Consider the following 17,416-nt stretch of genomic DNA (forward strand, 5'->3'; position numbering starts at 1 on the left):
AAGGTTTCTTTTCACCAGTTACTATATCATAATAATCTGTATACTCAAAATACTTATCTAAATAATTAAGGATAACTGTTATGAACAATGATCTTCAAAGCAAAGCACCAACAGTTTAAAGAGGTTCAAAAATTAATCCAAAGGACTTCTGGTTTCTGGTTCTGTATACATGTAAGGAGCTTAGAAGTTGCCACTCTAACCTAACAACAAGTGAAAAGCTAATAAATAGGCTGAAAAATCAACAATTCTTTTCGGGTAAGAGAGAAGAGGACACAGGGCAAACCAACTATCCCTAAGAACGGAGACACAGAAAGGTGAATATAGGGAGTCATGACATACAAAAGAGATTCAGGAGCAGAAAGTGCCAGGGTAGGAAAACCTGAACTGTAACTGATGCTCAGTTTGGACAACTCACTGGAGGCTCAGTGTCAACAACTCAGAGAGAAAGATTTCGGTGGGGACCCAGTCATAGGGAGGCTCCCTACAATATTGTGAGATTTACCTTCAGGGGCTCAACTACATTCCTATAGTAAATATTGGGGGAAAAATTCCCTCAGGCAGGAAGAGGGGAAAAGGAACCATTTAGAAATACACCAGAGCACTTGGTTCTCCTTAAAAAGGCCTGCCCTTGGGAGAAACTAGTTAAATAGAGCCTAACCTCCTGGGGCTTTATCAGAGCCTAAGTGACCTGAAGAAAAATACCAAACTTCAGCCCCCTCCAGCCTTCCTGTCCCACCTCAGGAGAAGGCAAAATACTGAGAAAAACTTGTGAAGTTCACAGTCCAGAGGCATAGACTCACTGTAAAAGATTAGAAATCACAGGACTATAGAATACTTTCCCTTCACCCACACCAGACTACCACATTACTAAAGGCGTACTTACAGCAGTTACTATTACCTGGTACATCATGTCTGACTATCAAGCAAAAATTACAAGGCATACCAACAACTATGATTAATGTGCTAAAGACTCTAATGGATAAAGTACAAAGGATGCAAGAACAAATAGGCAATGTAAGTAGAGAGATGGAAATCTTAGAAAGAACCAAAAAGAAATGTTATAGATAAAAAAACACTATAACAGAAATGAAGAATGCCTTTGATGGGCTCATTGTAGACTGGACACGGCTGAGGAAAGAATCTCTGAGTTACAGGGTATATCAAGAAGATCCTCAAAAACTGAAAAGGAAAGAGAATAATGGAAAAAAAATAACAATATCTAAGACAAATATAAGTGTAAACATATGCATAATGGGAATACTAGAAGGAGAAGAGAGAAAAGATCAGAAGAAATATTTAAAACAATAATGACTGAGAATCCCCCCAAATCAATGTCAGACACTAAATCATAGGTCCAGGAAGCTCAGAGAACACCAAGCAAACTACATGCCCCCAAAAAACTACATCACAGCATATTATTTCAAACTACAGAAAATCAAAGATAAAGAAAAATTAATCCAGAGGAAGGCCTCTAAGTGCCATGACAGTGTAGACAGTGTCTACATATACAGATAATTTTAGTATCAATGATAATTTACACAAAATGTATACATTTTTTGTGTTCTTTCCATTCTAAACTCTAATGCTACGACCATTATATGAATCAATACGGCTAATTCATACTGTAAAAATCAGACATGAATTTGTTGGCATCTTATCAAAAGTATTATTCATCTCTATTCATTCTAATGAAATGGTTGTGTGCTTTAAAAAAAATTTTTTTTAATGTTTATTTTTTAGAGAGAGAGAAAAACAGAGTGCAAGCAGGGGAGGGGCAGAGAAAGAGGAGACACAGAATCCAAAGCAGGCTCCAGGCTCTGAGCTGTCAGCACAGAGCCTGATGCGGGGCGTCAACTCACGAACCATGAGATCATGACCTGGGCCAAAGTCAGACGCTTAACTGACTGAGCTACCCAGGCGCCCCTGTGTGCTTTTTTTAATCAAGCAGAAGCAGCAAGATAGGATTTTTGCCCTACTAAAGCAATTCATATGTGAAAGACATCTGAAAACCTGTCTGATAAGGACAATATACGTAAAAATGGTCTAGATAAGATCTCTAAGACCTCTTGCATTCCCCTTTCATGTTACTCTAATTCTGGAATCCTTGGTGGCCAGGTAATAAATTATGACAGTGGACCAATGAGAAAATAAATTGAGACACTACACACTTAGAGTAGCAATGGTAACATTTTAGCTTGAAAACTAGACAAAAAGAGGTTGAAATTTATAAATTTCAACACAAACATATTTTTGTATATATATGTGACATGAAAAATAAATGCATGCTTGCTCACATATCTGAATTGGGTATGTCTATATACTATAAACCTGCAGTTTATCCTTGGCAAAACTTTGGGAGAAGCTTAAAAAATAACTAAGGGTGGGACGCCTGGGCGGCTCACTCGGGTCATGATCTCTCTCACCGCTTATGAGTTTGATCCCTGCATCAGGCTCTGTACTGACAGCTCAGAGCCTGGAGCCTGCTGTGGACTGTGTGTTTCCCTCTCTCTATGCACCTTCCCTGCTCACACTCAGTCTCTTTCTCTTTCAAAAATAAATAATAGAACACTTAAAAAAAATTTAAAAGAGAATAACTAAGGGCAATGTAAAGAAGATTAATCAAGCTAAAACTTAGTGAGTCTAAGACTAGAGTAAATACTACAAAATTCAGAATAATACATGGTCCTTGTTCTCGACATCAAATTAATGTTGAGCCAGTGGTTCTAAAACCTTAGCATAGATCAGATTCACCTGGAAAGCTTGTTAAAACACAGAGATTGCTAGGCTCCATCCCATGAATTTCTCATTCAGTATGTCTAAAATGGGACCTAAGAATCTGCATTTCTAACAAGGTAATCTTAGGATACTGCTGCCAAGGACCACATTTTAAGAATCACTGGATAACTTCATTGCTTCACAAACAAATCATGCTCATTCTAACTCTGTATTTTTAAAAAATATTTATTTATTTATTTATTTTGAGAGAGAGAGAGAGAACATGCACAAGCAGAGAAGGGGCAGAGAGACAGGGAGGAAAGAATCTCAAGCAGGTTCCACACTTTTAGCACAGGGCTCGAACTCAAAAGCCATGAGATCATAACCCATGCCAAAGTCGGATGCTTAAGCGACTGAGCTACCCAGGAGCCCCTGACTCTGTATTTTTAAATTCCTGGTATTGCTCTTGTCCTTGTCTTTATTTTAGGGGCATATACTGTGAATTGGAAACCCAAAAGAATATGGACAGAAAAGAATCTTAGAAAACAACCATACAAATGAAAGGACTAATAGTCTTTCATTTGGACCTCAGACACACAGCAATTTCAGCCACATACAGTGAGCTATAACCACACAAGGGAACCCTAAGATTGAAAAGGAATAAAAACAGTCAGGAAAAATCAAAGACATGCTGTTATTTCCAATTTTTCAACATAATAAATTGGAGTCAGCAGGGAGAGGTACCTATGGTAACAAAGAAACATAGAAATGGCAAGAAAAACAAAGAGACATGGAAAAAAAAAACAACCCAAACACTGAACAGGACTAGGATACCAGGAGTGATTCAGACCTCAAGTGGAAATGGATAAGGAGCAGACACATTAATGAAGAAAGAAATAACACTGAACAGAAGAAAAGGAAAAAATAGGGAAACTATTTATTTATTCATTTATTTTTTTTTTAATTTTTTAAAGTTTATTTATTTTTGAGAGAGAGACAGAGAGACAGAGTGAGAGTGGGGGAGGGGCAGAGAGAGAAGGAGACACAGAATCCAAAGCAGGCTCCAGGCTCAGAGCTGTCAGCACAGAGCCTGAGGTGGGGCTCAAACTCACAAACTGCCAGATCGTGACCTGGGCCAAAGTTGAATGCTTAACCGACTGAGCCACCTAGGCACCCCTAGTTTTTATTTTTGAGAGACAGAGACAGAGTGCAAGTTGGGGAGGGGCAGAGAGAGGGGAAGACACAGAATCTGAAGCAGGCTCCAGGCTCTGAGCTGTCAGCACACAGCCCGACCCAGGGCTCAAACTCACTAACCGCGAGATCATGACCTGAGCTGAAGTCAGATGCTTTATCTACTGAGCCACCCAGGTGCCCCAGGAATAAACTATTTAAACTGTGGGGTAAATAACTGAAAGGACAAGCAAAGTCCTAAAAACCTATATAAGGGTATTACCATGCCTTATTATTATTATTTTTTTTAACGTTTATTTATTTTTGAGACAGAGAGAGACAGAGCATGAACAGGGGAGGGTCAGAGAGAGGGAGACACAGAATCTGAAACAGGCTCCAGGCTCTGAGCTGTCAGCACAGAGCCCGACGTGGGGCTCGAACTCACGGACCGCGAGATCATGACCCGAGCCGAAGTCGGCCGCCCAACCGACTGAGCCACCCAGGCGCCCCACCATGCCTTATTAAAGCACACCAACAACACAGCAATCTGGGAACATTTGGTCTCGTAGAAATGAGGTATACTTACTTTTAGTAAACACAAATGGCTCTGACATAGTTTAACTGTCTAAGCAGTAACTTTGAATCAAGAAAATGTTCAAATATGGTTCACTCTTATCAAGGCAAAAACAAGGACTTTATACATTTTAGCAAAATTTTTAAAAACAATTGCATCCTAAACAAGTCCGGGCAATTAATAGGTAGTTAATTAACAGACACATCAATCTTCCAGAGACCTAGGACTTTTCCCAAGTGATTATGATTTTTACTCAAAATGAGAGTAGGGTAAATAGTCTGATAACTTTTACTTACCAGTAGGAAGATCTTCAACTTTTGCAAGGTCATTCTCTTCTATTCCAGGCATTCCCGCATCACCACCTCGTTTGATTTGTTCTGCCCAAGTAATGAAAGATATAATTCTTTAGTTTTCCTTATATAAATTCAAAGTGATTTGAAGGAATGTAATAATCAGTTTCTAAAGCAACAGGCTACACTGACTGCATATCTTTATAACTTGCTTTGGACATAGCTATAACTCTAAAACAATTTACTCTTTTTTTTGTCTGTCAAAATATTCAAATGTGAAACAGCACTGACACCTACTTATAACTGAACTAAAATCAAACAGTATTCTTTATGACTGAAAATGCTCACTTCAAAATGAGAATATCCAAAAAGTCAATATCCTATTAATACAAAACAAAATAGTAATACCTTTCCCATGTGGAATATGATTGCTTGAGGGTTCTTCATTCTTATCTGCAGCATTCTCAGGTACTTTTGGAATGTTTTTAGGTACTGCATGATTGTTTATTCCCAACTCGTTTGCATCTTTTGAATCAAACTTGTTTGTCTCTTGCTGTTAAATAAAGATTTGGTAACAGTCAATATTTTTCAGTTCAAGATTAAACAATTAACACAACTACTAATTAAATGTTCTGAAACAGTTCATTTTTTGAAACATATACTATGGGTCCAAATTCCAAACACTTGAAGATGTGGGATATATTATTTTCTGTTCATTTTTTATACCTAATAAAAAATCAAAGACTAACACTTTTTAAAGTTTCTAATTATAGTAAATGGTCTAAGATGTTAGGCAGAGGTAATTCTCTCTGGCTATGCTGAGGGAATGATTCTGCAAGAAGATAGTCTTGCTGAGCACTGGCCTACAGTTGGGCATTGTCCTAGGGGCTGTGGGCAGGGTGAGTTCTCTATAGGCCTGTGTTGTAATCGAGCAGGATGGTAGACTACAGGAGGTTGGCACATGGAAGCCCCCTTAAGTGTGATAAGATGGTTAATGACATTGCCAAGCTTTTCCAGTAGCAGAAACAGCAAGGGTAGAAAACAGGCAAATTTCTTCCTAGGTGCACTGGCCACCCAAGCAAAGGAAGTAATGGCAGAACAATACACAGGTCAGTATTCCTTTCCTTTTTTTTTTTTTTTTTTTAATGTTTATTTATTTTTGAGACAGAGAGAGACAGAGCATGAACGGGGGAGGGTCAGAGAGAGGGAGACACAGAATCTGAAACAGGCTCCAGGCTCTGAGCTGTCAGCACAGAGCCCGACTCGGGGCTCGAACTCACGGACCGTGAGATCATGACCTGAGTCGAAGTCAGCCGCTTAACCGACTGAGCCACCCAGGCGCCCCAGTCAGTATTCCTTTCAACACGCATCTAACCCTATCATCTCCTTGGAAACTTCAATCTTTGGACCTGGTTAGGCCTGACTCAATTCTATCAGTGAACCACTTTTGTCTTTTCTACTGGTTGTATAAAAGTGGCCTCAGTGAAAAAATGGGAGAGGCAAGGAGTTAAATACACATGCTAATGTTGCCACATAGGTCCTTGTACTTAATTATTTAATGTATATAGAAATGTTTTGTCAACTCTAAAACAGCATGCAATGTAACTATTAGTAATGTTATAAAAAACAGTACATTAAAAAAAATCTACAGGAAATTTGGAAAAACAAGAGCCAAACTGTAAGAATTTGTCACAATAAAGAAGAAAAAAGTGTTTTGACAATCAGGTACAGGTATTCCAGTGTGTCTGGCAGACAAAATTAACAATAAACATTTGCACTGTGCTTCACTGTTTACAAACTGCTTTCGAATCCAATGTCCAGAGGCGCCTGGGTGGCTCAATTGGTTAAATGTCTGACTCTTGATTTTGGCTCAGGGTATGAGCTCATGGATCATAGGATTGAGCCTCACGGTGGGCTCTGCACTGATAGCATGGAGCCTACTTGGGATTTTCCCTCTCTCTCTCTTTGCCCCTTCCCTGCTCATGTGTGCTTTCTCTCTCTCTCTCAAATAAATAAATAAACTTAAAAAAAAAAAAAAAGAATTGATTTGTCAGTAAAGTTGTATCCACTTTACCATCTGAGAAATATATTAATAGCAAAAATTATTTTTAAAAGTCAGATAAAAACATTTAACTCAAAATTGGGGCTCCTGGGTGGCTTAGTCGGTTGAGTGTCTGACTTCGGCTCAGGTCATGATCTCGTCGTTTGTGGGTTCCAGCCCTGTGTCGGGCTCTGGGCTGACAGCTCAGAGCCTGGAGCCTGCTTCAGATTCTGTGACTCCCTCTCTCTCTGCCCCTCACATGCTCTCGCTCTGTCTCTCTCTCTCTCAAAAATAAACATTAAAAAATTTTAAAAAAGAAAAACATTTAGCTCAAAATTGGTTTTAAGAGTTGACATTGTCTTTTTGCAAATGTCTAATTCACTCAACAATAAAAACACTGTAAGTCATTTTTTTTAATTAGGCAGGCTAGAATACTTAAAAATATAATGTTTTATGACAAAAGTACATATTTTTATTTTAAAAGCACATATTTAAATTACAAGATTTATAACAAGAATGTATTTTGATTTAAGTATTTTTTAAATTTACCTTTTGTTAAAAAAAATTTACCTTTTGTTCCTGCAAAAACTGGTCTGCTAACTTTTTAATATTTTCTTCATGCTGTGCTCTTAATTCCTTGATCTGTTGGCCACACTGAAAACTAAATTACAAAGTCATTCTTTTAGGCTATATTATCTTGGATTGACTTCTCAAAGTTGTCTAGCAGTTGAAAATATACATTTGTAAAGCATTCAGTTAGCAGCAGAGTGGACACAAAAGGACAAAGCAGGCATAAAAATAGATCACAGTCAAAATTCCTAGAATATTCGAATCTTTAATACAGTATAAAAAATACTGATAAGGCTAATTAACAGAAATTAGAAAGATAAAAACTGTTTTTATAAATCTTATTTATAAAGAAATAATTATCAAAGCCAACTTCAGTCACAGAAGAGAAAAAACAGAAGAGAAAACCATGAGACCAAAATACAGTAATAATTGAGAAAACCTAGAATTATAAAAGGTGATAAGGAGTGGCAGCAGACGATTCATCCAATAGTTCTCATTTTCAACACAATAGTAAGAGTCTATGAACCATAAGAAGAGCTAGAATGGAAGAAACCAATAAATAAGACAGAATGGAGTCATCAAGAGAAAATGTGAAAGAACAAAATAGATAAAGATTGGGAATTTCCACTGGACAAGTGGTCTAAGAATACAAATATATCATTCATGCAAAAAGAAACAAGTAGTTAAAAAATTTACAGAAAAATGTTAACTTTAACCATTAAAAATGAAATTAAACTTCCTATATGTATATATGATAGTATTTTATTCCTATACTAGCAAAATTAAGTCCAAATTGTAGAAACTAATGTTGGTGGGGCTATGGGGAAACATCGACATTATAAATTAGTACAACCATTATAGAAAGCAATCTTTCACATATGTGATAAAAGCAACAAAACAATAAAAAATTCTGTCTCAGGAATTCTATATTTGAGAATATACACCAGTGAAATAACATAAGGGGGAAAAATCCTTTTTGCGTAAAGATTTTTATAGCTGATATTCATAACAGTAAGATAAGGAAAACTACAACAGTCCAGCAATTGGGAGAGATTAAACAAACTTTGGTACATTAACATGCTGGAATAATATATTACCTCTGAATATGCTAACTCTTTAATCCTATTGATATGCTGAAAATTATTGAATACTGTCAGGTTAATATACTGATAACCTATAAGAGTAACAAATCAGAAATGGATAAACGGTGTTCTAAAATATGGTGAATCTTTCTAATTTTTGGTATGCAGTCCTAAAAAATACCCTTTACTATAAAATGGATTAAAGACGTAACAAAGATTTTTAAAGAGTGATTGCTACAAAGAGGTTCCCTGACCTTACCACCAACTTAGTGCAGAGATGTACAAAAGGGGACTGAAATGCCAAACAGAAGAAGCAGCTGGTGCTCAGTCCCTCAGCTTATTCTGGGGACTTCTCTCAGCATTGGCTTCATCTTCTGGATGCCCCTCAAAAAGAACCACAGAATCTTCTTTCAGTCTTTGCACACTTAATGCAATGAAACTCAGGCCTTGCAAGATTTTCTGACTCACAATGTACTCCACTATATGGGCAGACTAAACACATCTTCTAAAAGGTATTCCCATGGTGTTTAACATACCAAAATAAGAGTTTGGATTTCAAAGAGGCATAGGAAGACAAGAGAAAAGGAACTTAAAAGACCTAAGAAAATTAAAGAAGAAAAGAAAAACAGAAGCCAGAGAGGAAGAAATAAATTGTCCGAATGTGGGACACATATTCCAGATTCATAACTATTTGTTGCTATATGGCATCTCACCTCTCATATTCTAACCTCTTCACAAGGTAAGTAGTGTTCTTCCTATAGTCCTGAAGCTGGTCTTCTTGTCGAAGAAACTCCTGGCGAAGCTCAGCAAGTTGCTCTATCCACACGATGTAAGAATCAAAGGAATAAAATTTACTTACTCTAATGCTTCTGATTGAGAAGTTATGGGGTTTTTAAAACTTATATACACTTCTCAATTTCTTTACTCAAACTCTCAGAGAATTAAATTATATAAATTAAATATAAATTATAAATATATAAATGTATTATAAATATATATTATATAAATTTATATAAATTATATATAAATATATAAATTATAGAAATAAAATTATATAAATATATTAAATTACATAAATTATATAAATTAAATTATATAAATTATATATTAAAATATATGAATTGTATAAATTATATAAATTAAATTAAATTATATAAATTATATATATAAATTATATATAAATTATATAAATTAAATTATATAAACAAATTATATATAAATTAAATTATATAAATTATATTGATATAAATAAATATATATTAAATTATATAAATTATATAAATCTAATTGCCTTTTATAACATATGCATAGACAATAAAATTTGTTTAAAAAAATAAGATAGCCTCAGTGGTTTCTGTATCAATCAGAAATATTAAAAAATTATACATCTTGTCATATTATGTAGATACATATTAACTTGTGGAAACAGTAACAACAACAAAATCCTACTTAAAAAAATATTTTTTTTCAAGTTTATTTATTTTGAGAGAGACAGAGATAGCATGAGTAGGGGAGGGGCAGAGAGAGAGGGAGAGAGAGAGACAGAATCTTAAGCAGGCTCTGTACCATCAGTGCACAGCCCAATGTGGGGCTCGAACTCAAGAAACCGTGAGATCATGACCTGAGCTGAAACTGAGAATTGGACACTTAACTGACTAAGCCACCCAGGCACCCAATCCTACCTAACTGTATAAACCTATCTGCTTTATAAAGTTGGGAGGGGGGTGCTCATGGGTGGCTCAGTCAGTTAAGCGTTCGACTTCAGCTTAGGTCACGATCTCACGGTTCATGGGTTCGAGCCCCACATCGGGCTCTGTGCTGATGGCTCAGAACCTGGAGCCTGCTTTGGATTCTGTGTCTCCCTCTCTCTCTGCTCCTCCCTCACTCATGCTCTCTCAAGAATAAATAAAAATGTTTATAAAGGTGGGGGAAAATCATGTTTTTTAGATATATTGGCTACGCATATAGAATTCAAGGTTTCTTTTTCATTCTAAATCACATTTGACTCCCAACTTAAGGTGCCAATTACTTGAGATCTCATTTCTAGTTTTGCTACTAATGCTAGGTCTCCGTATACCCTTATTGCGTTCTCAAAGCTCATAATTCCTGGACAAGAGCTGAAAGTTTTAGTTGTAACGAATAACATGAAATTCTAAGCTGGACAGTAGATTAAAAGTGGGGCCAGATGCTCTTTTGTGAACATTTAATACATAACCACAGGCCCCACATTTTCTGGAGTTGGTCCCTCTTCATGTGACCCTACAAATAAAAGTAATTCAGCCAGAGAAGAGAAATATCAGTTTCTTAAATAGATGATTTAAAAATTAGCTAATAGCCTTAGAAGTAAGCTAAAGTAGAAGGAAGTCTTAATTTAAAAAAAAAAAAGTAACAGTAAAGTTTCCAGTTTAAAAAAAAAAAAAAGAAAGTCTTAATTTGTATAAATGGCAACAGAGGTCTTTTCGGTATAGGTAACATCTATTAAGACTAAAATGTATCTAACCATAACGTACAAATATTATAAAATCTACTTTTCATGGAAGACTTCTAAAATTAGTCTTATTACTTTAAAGGCACTCTAAAAATACTTGGGATTTAAGTTTTTAAAAAGCAAATGTAAACAAATATTTACAATGTAATTATATCCATGTAAAAAAACTAGATTAGAATAAAAATCCATCAAAGTACTACCAGTGATTATGTTTAGTGGTAGGATTCTGAGCGTATTTTTTTCTCTACTTTCTAAATTTTATTGTAGAATCATAACTGTGACAATGACAACAAATAAAAATTTTAAAGTTGGGTGAATATTTGTTGAGGCAGATAAATAGTTTAACAATATGCATAATAATAGTTTTTGTATAATAATCAAATGTGAAAAGTTAATGATTCACATAAAATGCTTGTAGTTGATAATTATGTTTATACATTCAAGCCACTTATTTTATTTAAAAAAATTTTTTAGATATAACATTTTATAAGTGTAAGCTATACGACATGTTGATTTAATTCGCTTGTACACTGTGAAATTACTACTGAAGCAATAGCGAGCACCTCCATCATCTCATATAATCATCATTTAAGATATACTCTCTTAGCAATCTTCAGTACATAATATAATGCTGTTAACTATAGTCACCACATTGTTTATTATATACCCAAGACTTACTCATCTTACAACTGAGAGTTTGTATACTTCAACCAACATCTCACTTTCCCCACCCCTCGAACCCCTGGTAACCACCATTCCTTTCTCTAAGTTTAATCAAGCCACATTTTAAATTCCTTTTTCCTCTATTAATTCTCCAATATGTAAACATGGCTGATCTCCATAGTTTTTCATCCACTAACTCCACCTCAGATAAAAGTAGCAAATACGATACCAGATATCCCTGAATAAAACATTCTGTTTGTTACTTGGTCCCTGGCCCCATCTCCTAAGATTTAGACAACTAGAGGTAGCAGAAACTATGGCCTCAGCCATGGATATCAATTCTACAGAGACAATGAGATCCCAGCAGGAGGCAGTGACAAAAGGCCTTGTAGCTTACACATAGAGTTAGCCAGTTCAGTGAACAGGAAAGGCTCTGAAACTAAAGTTACTGCAATTAAAAAAAAAAAAGAAGAAAAAGAGCACCACCTAACAGCTACTAGAGAATGGCTCTCAATTGGTGGGCTTTAGGATCATGCAGGCTTTTTCCTACACAGTAAAATAAATGAAGTAGCTAAGTTTACCTTGAGAATGAACCTGAGGCTCACTATGATTTCAAGATTTGGGATGGTTCTCTTCTCCCCACAAAGCTTGTCACTGACAACATTTGTAATTCCTTTATCAAGAAGTAAAGTTTTATTTCTAAACTGAGATAAAAGGCTTAAAATACAATTGACAAAACAAAAACAAAAACGTCAATATAAGTGAGTCCATGTAAAACATCTAAACCTTTCCTGTTTAAACAGAGAAAAGATTATAAAGCAGGGAGCTAATAGGTCATTTGAGCCAGTCAATACAAAGACCTGAAAGGGGGAAACATAAACAGATCAGAGAGCAAAACTAAAGACAAAATTTTCCTACATCACAATTTTACTTTCAACTGATTGCCTTGTGTTTTCTTTATTTTGGACCCAAATATACTCTGTCTACTGGGGCTGCTCCAGGTCACCACAGCAGGATTCTCAAAGTGACTTAACATACGATCAGGTCCACAGTTGATTGTGCAGGATGTTCTACTTCTGACAGTAACATCAGGGTATGTTACAGAAAGGCCTGGCCATACTCCTTCAATTTAACTTCAAAAGATTAGGGATGTAGTTAAGAAAGGGGTTGCCTAGGACCAATTTTCAAAGCAAAAAAAAAAAGAAAAAAAATTTACTTCTAGAAAATTTTGATTTCAAATTTTCTCAGCAATAGGCATAAAAATAAGGTGAGCCACTCAAGATAAATTGGTGTATACTAGAACGTTAATTTGTTAACTCAGGGAGCAAAAACTAACTCTCATTCCTTTCATTTCCAAAAAAAATATTAACTACCATAACGTTTAGGTCTTAGTGTGTATTAATTCCATCATATCTAGTATTAATTTCAACGAGGGTGCCTAGGTGGCTCAGTCAGTTAAGCGTCCAACTTTGGCTCAGGTCATGATCTCACTGCTCATGAGTTCAAGCTTCACATCAGGCTTTGTGCTGACAGCTCAGAGCCTGGAGCCTGCTTTAGTTTCTGTGTCTCCCTCTGTCTCTGCCCTTCCCCTGCTTATACTCTGTCTCTCTCTCAAAAATAAACAAACATTAAAAAAATTTTTTTTTTTTATTTTTCAACGAAAATAGTCCAATCTGGATTTTATAGTTGACTTGTCAAGAAGTTTGCTTCAGTCGAAAATAGTTCCTAAGGAGCAAAAGTCACATTAAAAGGAAATTCAATCTTAAGAGTGCAAGCTTGAGTAACTGCACTAAACCCAAAATTTGTAGAGTTATGAATTCAAATCAAAGCCTTTTATTCTGCTGAAGAGTATCATAAAAAATTTTTCAAAATATCTTAGGATCTACTTCAATGCACACTGTAAATTAAAGACTTTTACTCAGGAACATGGGCTGTCATTTTTTATAAGGTAGACTAGGAGAAGGCACTGGACTTCTTATTCAACTGATCTATTATTATTTAATAGAAACATACTTTGATGACAAGCAGACTCATTTGTAAAAATAGCAAGCAGGAAACAGCACTGACAGAGTGGCATCTTCTGTGCCATCCTAATGTACTCCTGTGAGTCATAAAGAGTAGAACACGGACACAAGTGCAACAAAAACAAATGTGGCCACCCAGGAAGTTAATTTTTAAGAGAATGTCAAAGCTGTTCTAAATCATAGTAAAAATAATCATAATTTCTATTTTCAGGTTATAACACATTCCTAATGATTTGCTAGGTGAGAAGCAAAAATTTCAATAAATTACAAAGCCAGCTCAGGTTGGCTTCTTCAAGAGGATCATAAAAATCTATTATCAAATTCCACCTAAAGAGGGTCAAAATTGTTATAGAATAAAGATATATTTATGAAATTACAGAGCATGTATTACCCACACACAAAAACTTAGAGTCACTGCCTGCCAAGTTTTAAAATATACAGTATTGGGGCACCTGGATGGCTCAGTTGGTTGAGGATCTGACTCTTGAGTTCAGCTCAGGTCATGATCTCACAGTGAGCGTCCACCGGGCTCTGCAATGACTGCATGGAGCCTGCTTGGGATTCTCTCTTTCCCTCTCTCTCTCTGCTCTACACGCCCTGGTTGTGTGTGTGTGTGTGCACATGATGTACCCATGTGCATGCACGCACTCTCTCTCTAAAAATTAACAAAGAAACATGTAAAAACAACAAAATAAATATAGAGTTATATTTATCACAGGGGTGCCTGGGTGGCTCAATAAGTTGAGCATCTGACAATCTTGATTTCAGCTCAGCTCATGATCTCACAGTTCACGAGTTCAAGTTCTGGCTCTGTGCTGACAGTGCGGAGTCCGCCAGAAATTCTTTCTTTCTGCCCTTTCCTCGCTCATGTGTGCACACATCTCTCATAAATAAATAAAGACCATATATATACACACATACATACATACAGTGTTGTAACCAAAGGGTGTGAGGGAGAAGAGGGGTCCTCTTCAGGTCCCAAACTCCACAGGCTGGTGATGGTATGAAGTAATGTAAGCAAAGCATAGAGCTTGTTCACCGTACCTATTATTTTTTATAAAACCTTTAGTCATTTCCTATCACTTCATCTAAGTGAAAAAATACACACACACACACACACACACACACACACACACACAAATACACACACACAGTATATCTATCTATCTATCTATCTATCTATCTATCTATCTATCTATCTATCTTACAGGTTTGTTCCTGGTTTCTTTCCAGGTTTTCTTTCTGTTCTGAGTTTCTTTCTGTTCCCAGGGTAAACATGAAGCCTGGAGGACCCGTCTAAAGCATCCCTAGACCTGAATGGATTATTTAGCAGTTGGACACAATACAGAGGGATTACCCCTTACCTTTTCCCTACAAATTTGATAGCTTTTGAAGCTATACCTCAATTTTCTTTGAGGCTTCTTTCAGTAACACTTCATTGTATGAAATCTGTCTATACACAAGATTAAAATACAAATTTTAACTTTTAATGTGTATAAAGCAACATTAAAATTCTTTTATGATATCTTAAGAAAAAGTAAACATTTTGCCATCAAAGGAGCTTTGTTCAAAAATTTTTATTTCATGTAGCTGTCTAGCTATTTCTTAATTGTTGAGGATATTAGACATTTAGTGACCTTTGTTTATCTTTAATCTGTAATTAATTTTCTTACCCTTTAAATGATGTATATCTGCCATCTGATATGATATGTTGCTCTGTAGTTTAATCTGAAAAAAAAAATTTTCATTTTACTACAGAATATGGAGTTTTGCTCATATTTCCTCTTTTTTGCTCATATTCACTTTAAGTTTGATCATAAATACAAAAGAAAAATCCTCAAGTTATACATACCCACCTCTTTCCAAAAAGAATTAGAGAGAAATTTTGATTTTGTAATACTTTAAATTTGCAAAAGAATATTCATTTTACTTAATATATAGTCTAATGACTTTCAAACATTTAAAAATTTGAGTTGAACATTGCTTAATGATATCTTTTTTCAAAATCTTACCAGAAGAGACCTCTTACTAACTCTATATTAAAATAAGAATTAATTGTTTGAATCAGTTAATGCAAAATCAAAAGTAACTGATGCTTATCAAGCTCTCATACGATAACAGATACTACATAGGACCTGTTGTTGTGGTCACTGTCCTTCAAGATCCAGTAGACAAGAACAATAGGAACTTAAATCTGTAACAAAATATGACTCAAACTAATTTAATTTAGCACTTAATTTAAAAATTAAACATTAAAAAAAAATTAAAAAAAAAAAAAAAGGGGCGCCTGGGTGGCTCAGTCGGTTGGGTGACCGACTTTGGCTCAGGTCATGATCTCGCAGTCTGTGAGTTCGAGCCCCGCATCGGGCTCTGTGCTGACAGCTCAGAGCCTGGAGCCTGTTTCAGATTCTGTGTCTCCGTCTCTCTCTGACCCTCCCCCGTTCATGCTCTCTCTCTGTCTCAAAAATAAATAAACATTAAAAAAAAAAATTAAAAAAAAAATTAACACAAGGTCTTTGAAAGCCAGGATGTCATACACAAAGAACCACTGACCCAGATCTTGCTTAAACAGGTATCAATTGTAAAATGTAACAACAATATCACTACAAACAGGTTCTCTTGTCAACCTCAAAAGTAAATTGACTTTGAAAGTATACACAGATTCATAGTGATCAGAAGCAGGACCATGAGTGCCAAAATGATTATGATAAATACCTTTTCAATCTCTAAAGAGAAAGTTTTAAGCTTCTTAGTTAAAAATAATTATAGATTTGTAAGAAATTGCAAAGATAGCACAGAGAAGTCCCATATACACTTCACCCAATTCCCCCAATACATACATCCTATCTAACTATAACACAACATCAAAACCAGGAATCTGACACTGGTACAATGTGTATGTATAATTCTATGTCATTTTTACACACACACACACACACACACACACACACACACACACACACACTCATGTAACCACCACCAAAACAAAGATTCAGAACTATTCTATCATTGCAAAGATATCCCTCATACTATCCTTTATATTCAAATCTATCCTCCTTCCTCACACTATTTCTAAACCCTGGTAAATACTAATTTGTTTCCCAACTCTGCAATTTTGTCATTTCAAGAATGTTATATAAATGGAATCATATAATATGTGGCCTTTTATGATTTTTACTCAGTATAACATATAGTTGCTGTATATATCAATAGTTCATTCCTCTTTATTACTGAGTAGTATTCCATGATATGAATGTACTACAGTTTGTTTAAGTATTCAACTACTGTATAACATGTTGGTGGTTTCAACTTTTTGGCTATTACAAACACAGCTGCTATAAAAAACAGTATACTGATTTTTACATGAATATTAGTTTTCTAGGATATTTCTCTCGGATAAATGTGCAAGAGTGAGGTTCCTCCTTTTCCAAAGTGGTCATGCCATTTTCATTTACATTTTAAAAAATTACTATACCAAGGTACTAGATGGGAGAGTATAAAACAATTGGAAAACATGAGGTCAGTCTCAAGGAATCAGTAGGCAAGTTTAGCACCTAAAGCAGTATAATTACTGTAGGAATTCAGAGATGGTTCTTAGCTGATCTGATCAAGGAAAGCTTCAGGGAAGGAATTTTTACCTGAATTAGTCATTGAAGGCTAGGAAAAATTGTAAATAGGTAGAAAAGGGCACTCCAGATAGAGAGGATGACATAAGAAAAGGTACAAAGGCAAGAAAACATGAGACATGTATGAAAATATGATCAAAATATTGTTTGGCTATAGCACATGATACAGGAGG

At 35.5% G+C, this 17,416-nt stretch overlaps 1 protein-coding gene across 3 annotated transcripts in view; it reads right to left on the reverse strand.

Moving 5' to 3' along the window:
- Positions 1-17,416, reverse strand: part of GOLM2 (golgi membrane protein 2) — a 105,388-nt gene that overhangs the window by 52,892 nt on the left and 35,080 nt on the right. For all 3 annotated transcript variants that reach the window (XM_015064826.3, XM_015064827.3, XM_015064825.3), the window contains exons 2-6: positions 15,291-15,345; positions 9,156-9,258; positions 7,361-7,451; positions 5,158-5,302; positions 4,756-4,836 (exon numbers count right to left, since the gene is read on the reverse strand). In XM_015064826.3, the coding sequence (XP_014920312.2) occupies positions 4,756-4,836; positions 5,158-5,302; positions 7,361-7,451; positions 9,156-9,258; positions 15,291-15,345 (475 nt within the window). The remainder of the gene's footprint in view (positions 1-4,755; positions 4,837-5,157; positions 5,303-7,360; positions 7,452-9,155; positions 9,259-15,290; positions 15,346-17,416) is intronic.

The sequence above is a fragment of the Acinonyx jubatus genome, chromosome B3, assembly GCF_027475565.1.
Source record: "Acinonyx jubatus isolate Ajub_Pintada_27869175 chromosome B3, VMU_Ajub_asm_v1.0, whole genome shotgun sequence".
NCBI lineage: Eukaryota > Metazoa > Chordata > Mammalia > Carnivora > Felidae > Acinonyx > Acinonyx jubatus.